This window comes from Hippopotamus amphibius, chromosome 1, assembly GCF_030028045.1.
Source record: "Hippopotamus amphibius kiboko isolate mHipAmp2 chromosome 1, mHipAmp2.hap2, whole genome shotgun sequence".
NCBI lineage: Eukaryota > Metazoa > Chordata > Mammalia > Artiodactyla > Hippopotamidae > Hippopotamus > Hippopotamus amphibius.
The window spans coordinates 14,639,672-14,656,677 of record NC_080186.1 but is presented as its reverse complement, the minus strand read 5'-3'; the positions used below and the strand labels follow the sequence as shown (position 1 = coordinate 14,656,677).

Below are 17,006 nucleotides of genomic sequence, written 5' to 3'. Positions count from 1 at the left end.
AGGACGGAGGCGGGGAGGGGACGCTGCGGGCCTGGAGGGGGATGGCCCCTGCAGCTGAGGGACCTACTGGGGATGGAACCGCTGCCCCTCTCAGCTGGCGGACCTAGTTCCTGGAGCCTGTTCTCCCCTTGGTAAGATGGCCGTGACGATGGCACCTACCTCAGAAGGGGGCTGTGGGGACTGCATGAGGGCACAGCCCAGCCCCCACACAGCACGTGCTCAGTAAATGTCAGCTGCAGGCCAGGGGACACCCAGGGTTCTGCAGGCCCGCCCAGGACGAGGTTGGGGTGATGGGTCCCACTTGCCCCACTGCCCAACGGAACCTCAGAGGTGCTCCCGCCCTGGCCTCCCCAGGCCCTCCTTCCCTCCTCTTCCCGCACCCAAACCCAGTCACCTGCCATGAGGGGGACCTGCCGGAGCACTGGCAGCGGGCCCTGCCCCCACCACCCTGTCACCACTCCAGCCCCACCTTGGAAGCTGCCCTGACTCCCACCTCCAGGCCTTTGCACACACCCTTCCGTCTCCTTCAAAATTCTGCTCCAGGGCCACTCCTCCAGGAAGCCTTCCCTGGTTGAGCCTCTTTCCTGCAGCATTTTGTACCTTCTGGTCACAGTCCTTCCCTCTAGGGCCAGGCAACGATCTCCCCTCCTTGAAGGCAGGGACCAGAGCTGGTTCACCCCCCCTTCCCAGACACCCAGCACAGTGTGGGCCAGGGCGGAGAGAACTGTGTTTGTGGCACCAAACTGGGCCATGCATCCCCTTGCAGCACAGGCTGCAGCCCCGTGGCTGGGCTCCTTCCTTTCTCTGCAGCTGGAAGAGGACGATTCTAGAAGAGGCTCACGCTGAGGCCCAGCTCCTCGCCCCCAGCCTTAGCCGCACCTGACACCACCCACCCCAATGGCTCTCGGGACTTGGGAGGCCTGGGGAGGGGTGGGGGGTGGGGGGTGAGAGCCGGCCCACAGAGGGGAGCTGGCCCCTCTGTCCTCAAGCACCCAGGGGTTGTGGCCAAGAAGAAAGCGGACTCGGGATGGGGCCTGGGAGACAAACTGAGGTTGGGTCACGAGAACTAGAGCTCGGGACTAAGCCCTGCCCTCCTCTCCACCGTCTCCGCCTGCAACAATCCGACTTTCCCCAGGTTATCTCCTGCTCGTCCTTCTGCTGTGTCACCTCCTCAAGGAAGGTCTCCCTGATTTCCAGGAGATCTGGTTGTCCTTCTTCTCCAACTCAAGATGATCAAAGCTAACCTTCAAAGAGCTCTTACTGCACGCCAGACTTTGGGGCTAACCTCCGTAATCACACAATTTTATTTAATCCTTAGAAGGATATATGGTAATACTATCATCCCATTGCACAGATGAGGTAACCACGGCACAGAGAAGCTGAGATGCAGAACCAAGGTCTGAACCTTAACTATTCTGCCTCTTGCTGAGCGCCGGCGGAGCAGGGACCCAGTTGGAGTGTCTTTCTCGCTGCTGTGTCCCCACCACCAGGTGTGGAGCCTGTCACAGAGAAGCAGGCTGAAGAAACCAGAGGCCCAGCAGGCCGGGCAGGGGAGGGCCAGCAGACACGGTCCCCTCCGGCTTGGCTCTCCCACATTCTGAGCCCTGAGGCCCCCACCTGGGCCCTGTAGGTGGGGTCCCGAGCCCCATCCATCACTGTTCCCCAGAGCAGCCGGGAGCCCGGCACCTCAGGGAAGGAGCACCAGAACAGGCCTCATCGGGAGTACCGTTTCCTAGGCCATCTGCAGTGGACACGACAGTCCTGGGTGCACAGGCTGAGCTGGGCCCCTCCCCGGGCGGGTGGGGCGGGGTGAGCCGGCAGAATGAGGTAGGTGAGCCAAGGTTTCGGAGGTGTCGGGGGGAGGTGGTTGGGCCAATTCTAGGCCCCCCGGCTTCCTCCACGGCCCAGTCCAGGGTCAGCGGCACCATCACTGCCCATACTACTCCCTTCCTGAGTGTGGCATCGGGAGGTCCCTGTCATCCCGGGCTTGGCCTGGGTCCTGGTCAGCTGGGCAGGAGTGGCTGGCGCTCTGATGAGGTGGTGGCGTCCTTGTACATCAGGAACTGTATGGAGATCTGGGGGAGTCGAGGTCAAGGCCAAAAGGAGCAGAGCCTAGGTTGGACTTGCCCTGGGGTGGCCTATGGCCCCATCCAGAGCTGCTGCCCTCTTCCCTCCCCCACCCCACCCCTGCACTCAGCCAGGTGGGAAGGGTCAGCCATGGCCTCCTGGCCTCTGCTCCTGCTGCCTTCCCACCCCTCGACCCCCAGCCAAACCCCATTCATCGGTCAAGTCCAGCGCTGGGGTCTTCCTCCCCATTCAGCCTCCCCCGACCTCAGCCCCAGGATCTTGCCTTCCTCCCGCCCTGAAGCATCCTGGGGGTTTCACCAAGTGGCGGGGGCCATTTGGGGCACTAGCGCTTAACTTCCTTCATCTCTCGTTGCACCTACCAGGAACGCGGCAAACGGTGAAACAAACAAGGGCCATGTTTACTTCCTCCCCAAGGAGACCCAAGTAATGCCCTGCTCGGCTAGCTGGCAAACATTTACTGAGCGCTCACTGCATGCTGGGTCCGGTGCTGAGTGTTTGCAGAGACCTTAGCTTATGTAATTGCCCCATGACCTTGGTGAGACAGCGAGATGAAGACATGGAAGCACAGAGAGGCTAACGGTTTGCTCTGTGTCACACAGGACACAGGGGAGCCAGGACTGGAGCTCATTTTTCTCTCTAATTCCCATGCATCTCCACATTGCAGCTTTCCTTCCTCCTGCCTGGATGGGCTGATTTACGCCCTCTTCCCCAGGGCCTTCGCACAAGCTGTGCCAGGAACACCTCTCCCTTGCCTTTGCCTGACTAACTTCTTCTCCTTCAGGGCACAGTTTAAATGGCACTCGTGGAGCCCTCTGCTGAGCCTCTAAGCCAGGACAGCCTGGTCACACACTCTTACAGTTTTTCTCAGTGGTACTCGATGGCACCACAATGAAGTGATTATTTATGATTATGCGTATCCTGTCAGCCTCCCCACTGAGCTGTGAGCTTCTTGAGGCAAAGGCCATTCTGTTCTTGCTCGACTGGATCCGGTACCTAGAGGGATGCCCAGCACATGGGAGATTTGACTCTTGGATGGATGGATAGATGGATGGATAAAAGGATGGAGAAACGGATGGATGGATGGATGGAAGGAAGGAAGGAAGGAAGGAAGGAAGGAAGGAAGGAAGGATGGATGGAAGGATGGATGGATGGATGGATGGATGGATGGATGGATGGATGGATGGATGGAAGGAAGGAAGGATGGATGGATGGATGGATGAAAGGATGGATGGAAGGAAGAAAGGATGGGTGGGTGGATGGATGGATGGATGAAAGGAAGGATGGAAGGATGGATGGATGGAAGGATGGATGGATGGATGGATGGATGGATGGATGGATGGATGGAAGGATGGATGGGTGGATGGGTGGAAGGAAAGATGGATGGATGGATGGATGCTGAAGCCGTGTGCAGGCAAAGGCTGCTGCAGCCCTGCCCACCCCACCTGCCCCACCAGCCCTCACACCCTGAAGGATACGACGGTGTCAAGCAGCAGGACACCCAGGCTGCCCACGAGCCAGGGCAGGTGGTGCAGCACGTAGCTGCCCTCGCTCTGGCCCACCTCGGGGTTTTTGAGCAGCACGCTGAGCCCATACAGAGTGTTCCCCAGCATCACCAGGGCGAACAGCGAGTAGGAGATCCCCTGGGTCGACTTTCGCAGGAACTAGAGGCAAGCGGAGGAGGGTCAGAGACCTCAAACGGGGCTCTTGTCTCTCTGGACCGTAACGGCCCACATGCCCATCTGCCCTGCCACACTGTGCATGCTGTGAGCTGGCCGCACGCAATGTGACCAATGTCTGACACGGACCTGGTGTGCAGACCAGCTGCTTCCAGGGCCTGACTCCTCATCCCCGTTCCATCATCTCCCGGGCCCCCTGCCCAGGTTAGCAGGAGACTGGGGCTGCACCACCCCACCGGCCCCAAGGTGCCCAGTCCCCAGCCCCACGCTGACTCGCTGCCCAGCAAGGCTCCCCGATCCCTTGTTCCCTGCCTTCTCCTCTGCTCTCAGCCCCTCGCTCTCACCTGACCTCCTACCTCCCTGGGACACACACGGGTCACAACGTACCCCTGGATGGCAGGCATCTCATGCCTATTTCCAGAAGCAGAAACTGAGGCCTGGAGAACTGCATTAAGTCACCCAAGCCAACGAGCGTGGACCAGACCTGCCGCACGAAGACTCCGCACCCCCGCACTACCCCCTTAACCCAGGAGCTCAAGCTGCCCGCCGGCTCCTCTTCCCTCGGCCCCAGCGTCCCTGCCCACGGCTCACGTTGGTGCGGATCTGAGGCAGCCGGGACAGCAGGTACAGCATGCTGGACACGGAGCCGATGACGAAGCCAACGATTTCCTGCTTCGTGAAGGGCTGAGAGGGCAGAGGCGGGTGCTCAGCGCCCAGCAGGGGCCAAGGGTGCAGGACGAGAGCCCCAAGCTCCCTCCTAGAGAGTAATTCCCCCAGGCGCAGGGCCGTGCAGGGGCGGGCCCTCGGGGTGAGCCAGACCGCCACCCCTGCTCTGCCCTCGCAGGCCCACACCTCACCTTATTGCCGGGCTCCACAGACAAGAGCGTCCGCCCCCGGAAGACCTCGCTTGGGGCCGCCACCGAGCCAGCGCTGCTCAGCAGCGGGGCGGTACATGCCATCCCGAAGAGGAACAAGAGCACGGAATTGATGGGGGCAGACCCTGGGCATGAGGCAGGAGGGGAGCTGAGGTTAGGGATCTGAGTGGCGCAGACAGAGTGGGCTCTGAGTCCTGGTCTTGCCCCTCAGTGGCTGTGTGACCTTGGGCGAGTGACCTAAGGTCTCTGAGCTTTCATTCCTCATCTGTAGAATGGGTATAACGAGAGCACCCTTCTCCTAGGGTTGTAAAGGTGAACCGATGATGGCGGTGGGGGCAGGAAGGGGGTTACGGAGCATGGCAGTGATAATGAGAGAGCCCCAATGCCAACTGCCGGGGTCGTTTCTTGTACAGCCCTGGACGTGACCCCTGCTGAACACTCAAGGGCAGCGATGGCCTGTGTGCCGTGTCCTTGTTTCCCCAGCTCCAAGCCCAGAGCCGTGCACAGAGGAGCAGCTGAAGTCATGTTTGCTGAATGAGAGAACTTAAGTGAAGGGGATGCCCTGCGGTCCTGCCCAGCTGTGCTCACTGCCCTCTATCTTGGCTTATCAGGCAATCCTGGCCCCGGCTTGCAGATAAAGCCTGAGGAAGCCTTTCTGAGGTTTGGTTTATCACCAGCAATGGGAAACCTGCTTCCTCCCAAGCTCCCGGGCCTCCGGCTGCCCTCAGGCACCTGGCACAGGTGGGTCCCCGTACTCACACAGAGAGGGGCGTTTCTTAAACTTGTAATGGAAGTACAGCGACAGCATCAGCACATCGGCCAAGACGTAATACACGGCTGTGTAGGTCTGCAAGAGAGGAGGGGGCCAGGGTGCTGGCTGCAGTCCCAGGCTCGGGGAACCACATGCCAGCACCCAGGCAGCTCGGCTCCACCCCAGCTGGGTGACCCTGAGCAAGCTGCTTCACCTCTTGGAGCTTCTGTTTGCACATCTGCAAAGAAGGGGATCGCAGTTCCTACCTGGCAGAACTAGACATCAGGTAGGCAAGAGCCTGGCAGGTGCCCGTTCAGGCAGAGGGAGGACATGGCGGCTGGCGGGACCAAGCAGGACAAAATGGGACTCGGAAGTTAAGTGGAAGCTACCGTTTGACCTGATACCAGAGCAATTTACAGTCCCCCTCAAGAAGACAATAGATTCCTGATTCTGAGTCCCAGTTCCACCTAGCCACAGGAGGACGATGGCACCCGGGCCTCCCACAGGAAATCTTCCTCCTCCAGGGCCCCAGGCCCTGAAAGCTCCATCAGGATCTTAGCACCTCAGAGGTCAAAGAGCCCAGCTATCCTCTGGCTCAATGTGCTCATTCTGTACATGGAGGAACTGAGGCCCACAAAAGGGCAGTGACCAGCCCATTGTCACATTGCACAGCAGGCAGAGGGCTCTCTTTACAGCGTGGAGCCCTCATAAGATGGAAGGACGCCTCTGCCTGGCTGTCCCTGGCAGCCCACCCTGCCTGGGGACCGGCCCACCTGCAGGGGCAGCTGGTCAGCGAGGAAGGAGCCAATGAGATTGCAGGAGTCTCCGCCAATCCAGCCCAGGAGGAACCACAGCGACAGGGCCTGGTCCATGTTTCCCGTCTTGCAGGCCTTGACGTACTGGCTGTGGCGGGGGAGGAAGACGCGTGCTCAGGGCCCGATGGCTGTGACACCGCGTGGGGGGTAAATATGGGAACAGCTGATGGGAGCAGAGCGGGGCCAGGGCGGCGGCTGCACAGGAGCTGGCCTGGGAGCTGATCCTTCCCACAGGCGGGATCCTCACGGGCCTTTCTTTGCCCTTTGGGGATTCTTACCAGGGAATCCCTTCCAAGCTGGGAGCTCTACGGAATGCACATATTTCCAGAGAGCCATGGCGTGACAGATTCTCCTCCACAGCAGTCTCTTGGTGGGGACGTGGGGTCTTTGTAGGGTCCTGATGTTTTGTGTCAGGCCATGAGAACACTTCAGAGGGACCCTGGGTTCTCTCTTTTATGGGGGATGGGGGGGTAGCAGAAGGAAGGATGGTGGTTGTGGCTGTGGCCCAAGGCCTGGGCACTGCCCTATCTCCAGGGTTGATGGATGATAAGATGGGCCAAACCACGGCCTGTTATCTTCAAAGGGCAACAGAGAAGGCCGGGGCTGTGGTTCCCAGAGCTCTGATTATAAAAGCCATGGGGTCAAGTCTTGATCAGCCTCTTTGGGGATGGGAAAGTCGGGGAACCAGAATTCACACCCAGATCCTGACGTTCCAGTCCTGCCCTAAGCCTTTCCATGACGGCCATCTGCTGTTTACGTTTCTTTTTAATCATCTGCATGTATTTAAACTGGTAAAAGGTTGGGACTTCCCTGGTGGCGCAGTGGATAAGACTCTGTGCTTCCAATGCAGGGGGCCCAGGTTCGATCTCTGGTTAAGGAACTAGATTCCACATGCAGCAATTAAAAATTTGCATGCTACAACTAAGGAGCCCGTCTGTTGCAACTAAAGAGCCCCCGGGGCGATCAAATAAATATGTTTTTTAAATTAGTAAAAGGTAACTAAATAGCACCTCATCCCACACACCACCCAAGATAAAAGCTAGGAAAGCTGGGCCTGGCCCTGGTTCTTCCCGTGGCCATTCTTCCACCTCCGTCTCCTGCGAACCACCCCCCCAACCCACCTCTCTAGGTCTGTCCCCCAAGCCTGTGCCCCTCGTTTCCGTCCTTCCTCTCAAGGATCTTTCTAAAACCCCAATCTTGGACTCTCCTGGTGGCGCAGTAGTTACGAATCCGCCTGCCAATCTAGGAGACACAGGTTCGAGCCCTGATCCGGGAAGATCCCACATGCCATGCAGCAACTAAGCCCGGGCACCACAACTACTGAAGCCCACACACCTAGAGCCTGTGCTCTGCAACAAGAGAAGCCACCACAACAAGAAGCCCGTGCACGGCAACAAAGAGGAGTCCCCACCTGCCGCAACTAGAGAAAGCCTGTGCACAGCAACAAAGACCCAATGCAGCCAATAAATAAATAATCTTTAAAAATAAAAAATAAATAACATAAAAAATAAAACCCCAACCTTGCCAAAATTTTTCAAAGTCTTCAGTGCTCTTCAGTAAGCATCCCATCCTCCTGACAAGGCCCCCAGCCACCTCTTCACCAGTACTGCTTTCTCTTCCTCCAAACTCTGCATCAGCGGATGGCCCACCCAGCCCCTCCTTTACATCTTTCAGGAAATATCAGTTCCTCTTCAGGGCCCTCCCGGCCAGCAGTTCCTCCTGGACTCAAGCTTCCTAAGGGAAGGGACAGTGCCTAGCCTGGCGCAGAGAAGGCCCCTAAGGTTTACCCTGTGGCCCTGAATAAAGCCCCTTCTAGGATACTGTGACTTGAAGGGTCTCTATAAATTTCAGGGAAAGTGATTCTGTCACACTCAGAAAGGTGCCTGCCCTTCCGGCTGTCACCTGGGGCTTCTCCCAGGCCTCTGACACCCCTCTCCCTGGTTAATGAGCCAGGCCCAGGCCATGCCGGCATTATGCCCTGGGGAAAGGGGAAGCCTCAGCCAGCTCCTCCAGTTCCTCCAGCTCCTCCAGCTCCCCGTGGTTCTGGGGAAGCTCTCACACTAGGACAGGGAGTCTCTCTCCCTCAGCCTCCACCCATCACCCCAATCTGTCCGGTTTGCCTCCTAAGGGCCAACTATCCAATCCCCACGACATCATTGCTTGCTAGATGCTTTACACAGCCTCCAAAGCAGCCTCTCTGCCTCCAGTCTCTCCCCCTGTCCCTCCAGTCCTCCTTCCCTAATAGAAGGTCTGCAAAGGCAAGGATGGGGTTGGTTTTGCTTACTTCTGCCACATCTAGTATGGCAGCTGGGACAAGGTGAGCCAGTAAAAATGTCAAGCCCTCAACAGCAGGTTGGTACAACTTGATGAGGGAAGAGTAGTCTTTTTCCTTTTTTTTTTTTTTTTAATGACCGCACCACATGGCTTCTGGGATCTTAGTTCCCCAACCAGGGATTGAACCCAGGCCTTCAGCGGTGAAAGCGCAAGTCCTAACCACTGGAGTGCTAGGGATTTCCAAGTGTAGTCTTTTTAACACATGGTACTGGGACGACCAGGTACCACATACAAAAGAACAAGTTTGGACCCCTACCTCACACCGTATACAAAATACAACTCAAGCTGAACCAAAGCTCTACATGTAAGAGCTAACTGGTGATATTATGATTTATAATAAATATGTATCTTTGGTCTTCTTCCCTTCTTCACATTGTTCCTAAGAATGTCCTAAGGGTGTGTGTGTGTGTGTGTGTGTGTGTGTGTGTGTGTGTGAGAGAGAGAGAGAGAGAGAGAGAGAGAGAGAGAGAGGTGTTTTTTGTAATGTTAATGCAGTGACTTTTGGAAAGGCCTTAGGTCACCTGAGGATAAGGACTGGTTGCCAGGGAGACCAACCATGTGATTACAAGGTTGGGACAGTCAGTCTCACAGGCCTCCTGTCCCGCCCCCTTACTCACCTCCGGAGAGGACAGAGGCTAGAGATTGCGCCTAATTGATAATGGCTAACGACTGTGTAATAAAGCCTCCATAAAAATCATTTCTCTGAGTTCTGTGAGCCGCCCTAGCAAACTAATCGAGCCTGAGGAGGGGTGGGGGGAATCTCCGTTCTACAGCTGGAGGTCAGAAGCACAAGTGACAACCTGGACTTATGACTGATCTCTGAAGTGGGGAGGAGGGATCTGAGGCTGTCTCAGGTGTAGACAGTGTGAGAATTGAGTTGACTGTTTGGTGGTGTGGTAAAAAAACACATTGGAATTGGTGTCAGACTTGGATAAATCTATATCAAACTCTTAAAGGAAAAGATAAGGGTGAATCTTTGTTACCTGGATTAAGTTATCATTTCTAGATATGACGTCAAAAGCACAAGCAACAAAAGAAAAAAACAGATAAACTGGACATCATCAAGGGAGTTCTCTGGTGGTCCAGTGGTTAAGACTCCACATTCCCATGCAAGGGACTCGGGTTCGATCCCTGGTCAGGGAACTAAGATCCCATGTGCTGCACGAACTGCCAAAAACAAAAAACTGCACGTCAACAAATTTTTGAATTTTTGTGCTTCAAGCGACACCATCAAGAAAGTGAAAAAATCCACAGAATGGGAGAAAATATTTGCAAAATATATCTAGAATATATAAAGAATTCTTATAACTCAACAACAAAAAGACAATCCAATAGAAAAATGGGCAAAGAATCTGAATAGACCTTTTTCCAAAGAGAATATAATTTGGCCAATAAGCAAATGGAAAGCTACTTAATATCACCAGCCATTACGGAAATACAAATCAGAACTACAAGATACCACTTCACACCCGCTAGGATGGCTATAATAAAAAAGATAGAGGGACTTCCCTGGTGGCGTAGTGGTTAAGAATCCAGTGCAGGGACATGGGTTCAATCCCTGGTCCAGGAAGATCCCACATGCCATGGAGCAACTAAGTCCGTGTGCCACAACTACAGAGCCTGCGCTCTAGAGCCCATGGGCCACAACTATTAAGCCTGCGAGCCACAACTACTGAAGCCCGAGTGCCTAGAGCCCACACACTGCAACAAACAGTAGCCCCTGCTCTCCGCAACTAGAGAAAGCCCGCTCACAGCAACAAAGACCCAACGCAGCCAATAAATAAATTAATTAATTAAAAAAAAAAGAAAATAACAAGTGCTGATGGAGGTTTAGAGAAACTGGAACCTTCATACGCTGCCGATGGGAATATAAAATGGTGCAACCACTTTGGAAAACAGTCTAGCAGTTCCTCAAAAGATTAAACACAGGGCCTTCCCTGGTGGCGCAGTGGTTAAGAATCTGCCTGCCAATGCAGGGGTCACGGGTTCAATCCCTGGGCCGGGAAGATCCCACATTCCGCAGAGCAACTAAGCCTGTGCACCACAACTACCGAGCCTGAGCTCTAGAGCCCGAGAGCCACAACTACTGAGCCCATGCACCTAGGGCCTGTGCTCCGCAACAAGAGAAGCCACCGCAATAAGAAGCCCTCGCACTGCAATGAAGGGTAGCCCCCGCTCTCTGCAACTACAGAAAGCCCGCGCACAGCAACAAAGACCCAATGAAGCCAATAAATTTAAAAAATAATTAATCAATTAAAAAAAAAAAAGATTAAACACAGAGTTACCATGCAACCCAGCAATTCCACCCCTTAGGTATATACCCAAGAGGAGTAAACACACATTCCCACTAAAACTTGTACATGAACCTACACAGCAGCCTTAATCAAACAGGCCAAAAGGCAGAAACCACCCAAACGTCCACCAATGGATGAATGAATAAACAAAATGTATACACACATACAATGAACTGCTATTCGTGTGGAAAAAAGGAGGAAGCATTGCCACTGGCTACGTACGCCGTGGCTGAACCTTGAGGATGGTATGCTAACTGAAAGAAGCCAGTCCCACAAGGCCACATACTGTATGATCCTTTTATATGAAATGTCCAGAATAAGCAAATCTATAGATAGAACATAGATTCGTGCTTGAGGGCTGGGAGATTTAGAGGGAAACAAGGAATGACTCATTTCTTTCTGGGCTTCTTTTTAGGGTGGCGAACATGTTCTAAAACTGATTGTGGTGATGGTTACACAACACTGCGCATATACGAAACCTTGGACTTGTACATTTAAATGGGCTAACTCAATGGTGTATAAATTACCTCTCCTTTAAACCATTATCTTTCTCCCTCAGGAGAAACAGCATAAGATTTCCTAAGAGTGGAGACTGCCCTTACATTACAGGACCCCTGATGCTCTCTTTGACCTCCTCTCCCCCCGGCCCACCCCCAAAAACAGGACTGAGCGTACAGTGTGTAAAGGCCATCCTCATAGCAACCCTGTGAGGTAGGGAACAATATTCCCATTTTACAGATGAGAAAACTGAAGGGGAAGAGGAGTGAAGGGACTTGCCCAGGTCACAGTGTGTCCGCGTTCCCTAATCACAGCAGTGGCCACGCTGTTTTGTGATCACTGCTTGTCCTCCACCAAACTGTCCCAGGACAGGGGCCGAGTTCGATGCTCCCCAGCCCTCCCGCTCCTCTGCCTCTTCTCTGAGTAGCTGTGCAATTCAGAGCAAGTTACTTAACCTCTCTGGGTTTCTATTTCCTTGTAAAGTAGGCATAGGGATTGTACCTATTTCACAGGGTGGTTATAAGGACTAAACAGGGTAAAGACATGTCACGTGCTTAGAAATGAGCTAGGTACACAGCGGGCACGCACTGAGCAGGTGGTAGCATTCCTGTCTGTGTGTCAGCATGGTCTAGCACAAGGCGGGGCCTAGAGTGGGGATCACTGCAGGGCCTTCCAGGATGGGCTGGAAGTCAGCGAGTGGGGGTGGGGGAGGGAGTACACTTGGCCTTGAGTCTGGAGAGGCCCAAGGCCAGCCAGGCAGCCCATCCTCGGTGCAGCCCCTGGAGCCCTTGTCGCACCCATGCAACCCAGCCCTGGTCCCACCACCCTGATGCTACTCACGGGAAGGTGGATGCAGCGAAGCAGAGAATGGAGATCAAGCCCAGGCCCACGCTGGCCTTGTCCCAGGCATCCTGGGCACACTCGCCAAACACGTCCCATATCCACTGGCTGGAGCCATTGGGGCAGCTGGAGAAGTTGCTGGAGCCCAACTTCTTCCAGACCATGGTTGCAGAGGGAGGGAGAAAGGGAAGGAGCCGGTGTGCTGAGGCAGGCGAGGGCTCTACAGGGAAAAAGAGAGGGGCCTTCAGCCTCAGGAGGTCCAGGTCCTAGTCATGGTCCCCTCACTGTAAGCCCATTCCAGCCTTACTGCCCCTGAACCAGAGAACACAATCAGTACAGAGGTCAAAGAGACCACACGTGCAGGGAGGGCGCTGGATCTGGGGTCAGAGACAGGTGCATTCGAATCCCCACTCTGCCTGTTCTGACTTTGGGCAAGCCACTCAGCCTCCCCGAGCCTCAGTCTCCTCATCCGCAAGATGGGGCCATAAGAGCACCTCCCCCATAGGGCTGCGAGGGTCCAATGAGTTCATAAATCTAGTGAAGAGAACTAAACCCTCAAACACCACCACCTTTGTTCTAACTCTTGAATGTTTCTATTGTTTCCAGTTTTTTCTTCTTGTAAATCACACTGCAAGGGTCTGCTGAGACCAGGCCCACTAAGTACATCCTCTCATTTAAAGTACGCCTGTCCTGGGAATTCGCTGGTGGTCCAGTTGTTAGGACTCCGCACTTTCACTGCTGGGTTCAATCCCTGGTGAGGGAACTAAGATCGCATAAGCTGCACGACTGGACCCAAAAAAAATTTTAAATAAAATTAAAAAAAATTTTTTAATTAAAAAAAAAAAAAAGTACAGCTATCTCCTAGTACATTGGTCAGATAAGGCAAGTGGCGAAGAAGGAGCACGTGAGTTGCACAAGTGGCTGGGATTCAAGCCTGCAGCGCTCAAGCCACATTCTCCCAGCAGCTCACACGTGCGGGACACCTGCTGGCACAGCGTCTGGAGCCACCTCCCCAGGTTCACTGCCGACAAAGCCAGAAGCTGGCTGGCTGCTGAGGCAGGCAGGGAAGTCCCCTCTCTCGGTGCCCTGGAGCAGTCACTGTCTGTGTGACAGTCCCAGAGGAGGGAGAGGAAGTGGGGCTGCTGGAGCATCACTACCGGGCAGAATCATCACAGCACCTGATGGCTGAGCGCTTTACCGGCTCTGTGCTAAGCGCCTTATGTAAGCCTTTCTGCATCTTGCAGCACATCAACTCTGTGAAGTGGGGGCTACTGATATGTCCACGTGGACCTGGGGAAGTGACCTGCCAGGGCCACCCAAGCAGGGAGTGCTCATAGCCACCATGCTTTGTCTGTCCCTGGGCATGGCGGCACCCTCCTGTGGTCTGGCAGGGCGGTCCAGGGTCTCATGCAGCCCAAAGGCAGGCTTCCTCTTTTCTCACTGCACTCAGAGGAGCTTTCCTCGCCTGGGATGAGGCTCTCTCCAGCCACTTTCAGTTTCTGCTTGTGTCAAAAGGCCCAGGATCCTCATAAAGCAATGCCCCAAAGACAATGTCATAGAGCGAATGTTTATGTCTCTCCTGTCCTCACATTTATATGCTGAAATCTAACCCCCAATGTGATGTTCTGAAGTGGGACCTTTGGGGAGTATTTAGGTCAGGAAGGCAGAGCCCTCATGAATGGGATTAGTGCCCTTGTAAAAAAAGACCCAAGAGCTCCCTTACCCCTTCTGCCAGCTGAGGACAGAGCGAGAAGACAGCCATCTGTAAACTAGGAAGTGGTCCCTCACCAGACACTGAATCCCCCAGCACCCTGATCTTGGACTTCCCAGCCCCAGAACTGTGAGAAACCAATGTTTGTTTCTAAGCCACCCCACTATGGTATTTTGTTACAGCTGCCCGAATGGGCTGAGACACCCTAGCTGGACCCTTGGAACGGCTGAGGCCACAGCGGTGTGGGAGCATCGGGCAGGGTCAGCTGCTTTTCTCAGGAAGCTCTAGGTTCTCAGCTCTAATGTGACTCGCCAGGGAGCCCCAGAGCTGGGGGCAAGGGCACCCCAGGTCACTGCCTGCGTGGTTCACTGCAGTCCCTCCTGGGTCCCCACAAGGGGGGCTGAAGGCCTCTTTCTGTACCTTAGTGACCCACCTACACCTTCAACACAGCTGATGTTGGAGCCGTTTATCTGATGTCCTGCCAGCAGTAGCTGCAAGCCACCGCGGGTGAACACGCAGTCCAGGTAGGAACTGTGCCTTTGCGGTGTCAGAGGCATTTCAAGTCAAGTCCTTTTGTTCCCCAGCCACCCCTCCATGGGACCGCCTCCCCCAGCCTCTTCTTGTAGATCCCCAACACGCCACGGCAGGTCATCACCGTAGTACACTGCCATCCTAGTACCTTCTCTGTGAGGGGAACACTGTCCTCATTTCACAGATAAGGTTGAGTGGCTTGCGCAAGTAACGGTCTGAGCCTGTGTATAAAATGAGGATAATGACACTCACTCCTTGGGGTTGTTGCACAGATAAAATGCACATAAAGCTCTTAGCCCAGGGCCTGACACACTGGCAGTGACTAAGGAGAGACCAGTATCTCAACCACCCTGAGGCCACTCTCACTCCTTCTTTCCAGCAGGTTAGGGAAGAAAGAAGATGCACATATGCCCAGTGAGGGGGGGGGGGGGTGTCTTGAGGGAGGTACCTTGGCTCATAGGGCCCAGGGCCCTGGCTAGGTGGTCCCCTGTCCATGCATGGGGCCCACATGCAGCTCGGGGCTCAGGATACTTTGAGACACACCTGAGCCCCAAACAGAAGGCACTTTTCTCTGAGGGCCACTGTGCATAGAGCCTGTCACCTGTGGGTTCTGACCTAAGTAGGAAACCAGCCTGGGCCCCAGGGCTGGCTTCTGAGACCAGGCCCACCTCCTGGTCCAACAGCACTGAGTGAATGGACGTCCAGGGTTGCAACAAAGGTTGACCAGGTCTGTATGTGTGACAAGGACCACAGCAGGGGGGCTTGTTGGTTTTGTTTTTTTATTGAAGTATAGTTGATTCAGGGGTGCCTTGTTATGGTGGAGGGCACATGTTTGAAATTCAGGATCAGAGCGCCTGGGCTGAGGATCACGGACCCTGGGTTTAAGAAGCTCCCCCAGTGGATTCTGACCATGCAGATTCTGTGCACACGACCACACTTAAGAAAGGCGGCCCTGGCAACGGCATTTCCTGCCACAGCCAAGCAACTCTTCCAGATCCCAAGCTGAGTCACGGAGATGCTCCCCACTGAAGCTGCTCAAGTGGCCACCTTTATCTACCAGATAAGTCCAAATTCCTTGAGGCAAAGCCCCAGGGTACTCCAAGAACTGCCCTCCCCCCACCCCCCCAATCTCCTATCCCTCCCTCTAGGCCTTCAGAGGGTCATTCCTAGGTCTCCAGACTTTTGTCCATGCCGTCTCTTCCCCTAGGCTTGTCCTTTTCACCCTGCAGGGCATGGTAGAGAGACACTAAGACCCAGTTCTAAACTGCCCTCTCAATTTACAGGGGCCTCACAGGAGCTGGCTGGACCACACCTGTCACATCTTCCCCCACCCTCCTCCCCACACGATGCTGCCCTTTAAGCCCACTCCTCTCCCTCACCCTAGTTGTAAACTTATTCTTAGGGCCCAGACACACCAGCTGCACTGTAAAGGTTCAGAAAACAGCAAGAGACAGACAGACATGGAGGGAGGGGGAGAAGGAGAGAGAAGGGAAGGAAAGAAGGAAGAAAGGGAGGGAGGGGGAGAGAGAGAGGGAGAAACAAAGGAAGGAAAGGAGAAAGGGAGACTTAATTGTGAGCTTGGATGGCCTAGCATCCAGGAGAAAGCACTCTGAAACTGACCTGACTGATGCCTACTAGAACAGAATTCCTGGGCAAATGATTGAGCCTCAGAGTTCCAATTTGTAAAACAGGGCAATAATGCAAGTAACCACCTCTTAGGCTAATTGCAGAGTTAAACGAGATAATCCAGGCGAAGCGATGAGAATGGTGCCTGGCACAGGATAACCCTCAGTCGAATAACCAGCGATAGCTATTACTCTGTTCTGGCTGTAGCTCTCTCGCCTCCCCCCACAGGGACCCTGGCAAACAGCAGGCTTCAGTAAGCCTTGAATAGAAAAGACTGCGTCAGTCCTCATTCTTCCAAACACAGACTCCCCACCTACACGCTTGCAAACCTGTCCGAGGCATGGAGTGGGCGGGGACAATCTGGGCTCCCTGCAGACTTGGGGAGCAATTGAGGGGAGGGGCGTCCGGGCTTGGAGCTGCCAGCCACTCCAGCCCTCCAGGTGCTCGGTCACAACTCCTTCCTAGTGACTCAGCCGAGCACGGGCTGCCTGTTTGGCGGGGATAATAACAGGGCAGCCGCTGGGTCAGCGCTCATTCGCCGCGAGGTTCCTTCCCCCGGCCCGCCCTGGGGAAAACAAAGCCGTCAGAAGGGCAGAGGCCCGTCGGCCGGGATCGGGAGATGGAAAAGGAACACAGACCCCAAGCCCTAGTCAGACTGGCCCGAGGGGTCATGCTGGTCGCCCCTGAGGAGGGGGACCTGGGCCCCCGAGAGCCTCCCAATCCCAGCCCAGAGCCTCGCTCCAGGATCTAGCGCCCCAAGGTGGGGACAGTAGCCCCAGGACCGTCCAGGGGCTGGAGGAGGGTGTTGGAAAAATATGGCAGGTAAGGCCCAGAGTCCCGAACCGCAGCCCCAGCCTCAAATTCCACTTACCACGTCTAGAGCCTCCGCACCGCCCGGCTTCTGAGTTCTCTGGCTCCTGCCGCGGTCAGCTGACAAGAAGCCCCGCCCCGCCCCGCGCAGCCCCGC

General features: G+C 55.0%; 1 protein-coding gene across 4 annotated transcripts; it reads right to left on the bottom strand.

The window, feature by feature from the left end:
- Positions 1 to 866: 866 nt before the first annotated feature.
- SLC66A1 (solute carrier family 66 member 1) lies at positions 867 to 16,950 on the bottom strand. 4 transcript variants are annotated; one of them, XM_057744227.1, is made up of 9 exons: positions 16,911 to 16,944; positions 16,034 to 16,093; positions 12,172 to 12,391; positions 6,164 to 6,293; positions 5,399 to 5,486; positions 4,622 to 4,764; positions 4,356 to 4,448; positions 3,564 to 3,749; positions 867 to 2,075 (listed from the first exon to the last, which is right to left on the bottom strand). In XM_057744227.1, exons 3-9 carry the CDS (start codon positions 12,333 to 12,335, stop codon positions 2,004 to 2,006), a joined length of 876 nt encoding a protein of 291 aa, XP_057600210.1. In that variant the 5' UTR covers positions 12,336 to 12,391; positions 16,034 to 16,093; positions 16,911 to 16,944; the 3' UTR covers positions 867 to 2,003. The 4 variants fall into 4 exon arrangements, with proteins under 4 accessions (XP_057600210.1, XP_057600303.1, XP_057600387.1 ...); XM_057744320.1 differs by lacking the exon at positions 16,034 to 16,093; XM_057744404.1 differs by lacking the exons at positions 6,164 to 6,293; positions 16,034 to 16,093 and having other exon boundaries at positions 16,911 to 16,950.
- Positions 16,951 to 17,006: the final 56 nt, after the last annotated feature.

Excerpts from the sequence above, each read along its gene's own strand:
- SLC66A1 (XM_057744227.1), bottom strand. The coding sequence starts at position 12,335 with ATGGTCTGGAAGAAGTTGGGCTCCAGCAACTTCTCCAGCTGCCCCAAT. Across the intron at positions 5,487-6,163 it reads CTGACCAGCTGCCCCTGCAG|ACCTACACAGCCGTGTATTA; the intron begins GTGGGCCGGTCC and ends CCTCTCTTGCAG. Across the intron at positions 4,765-5,398 it reads TAAGAAACGCCCCTCTCTGT|GGTCTGCCCCCATCAATTCC; the intron begins GTGAGTACGGGG and ends CCTCATGCCCAG.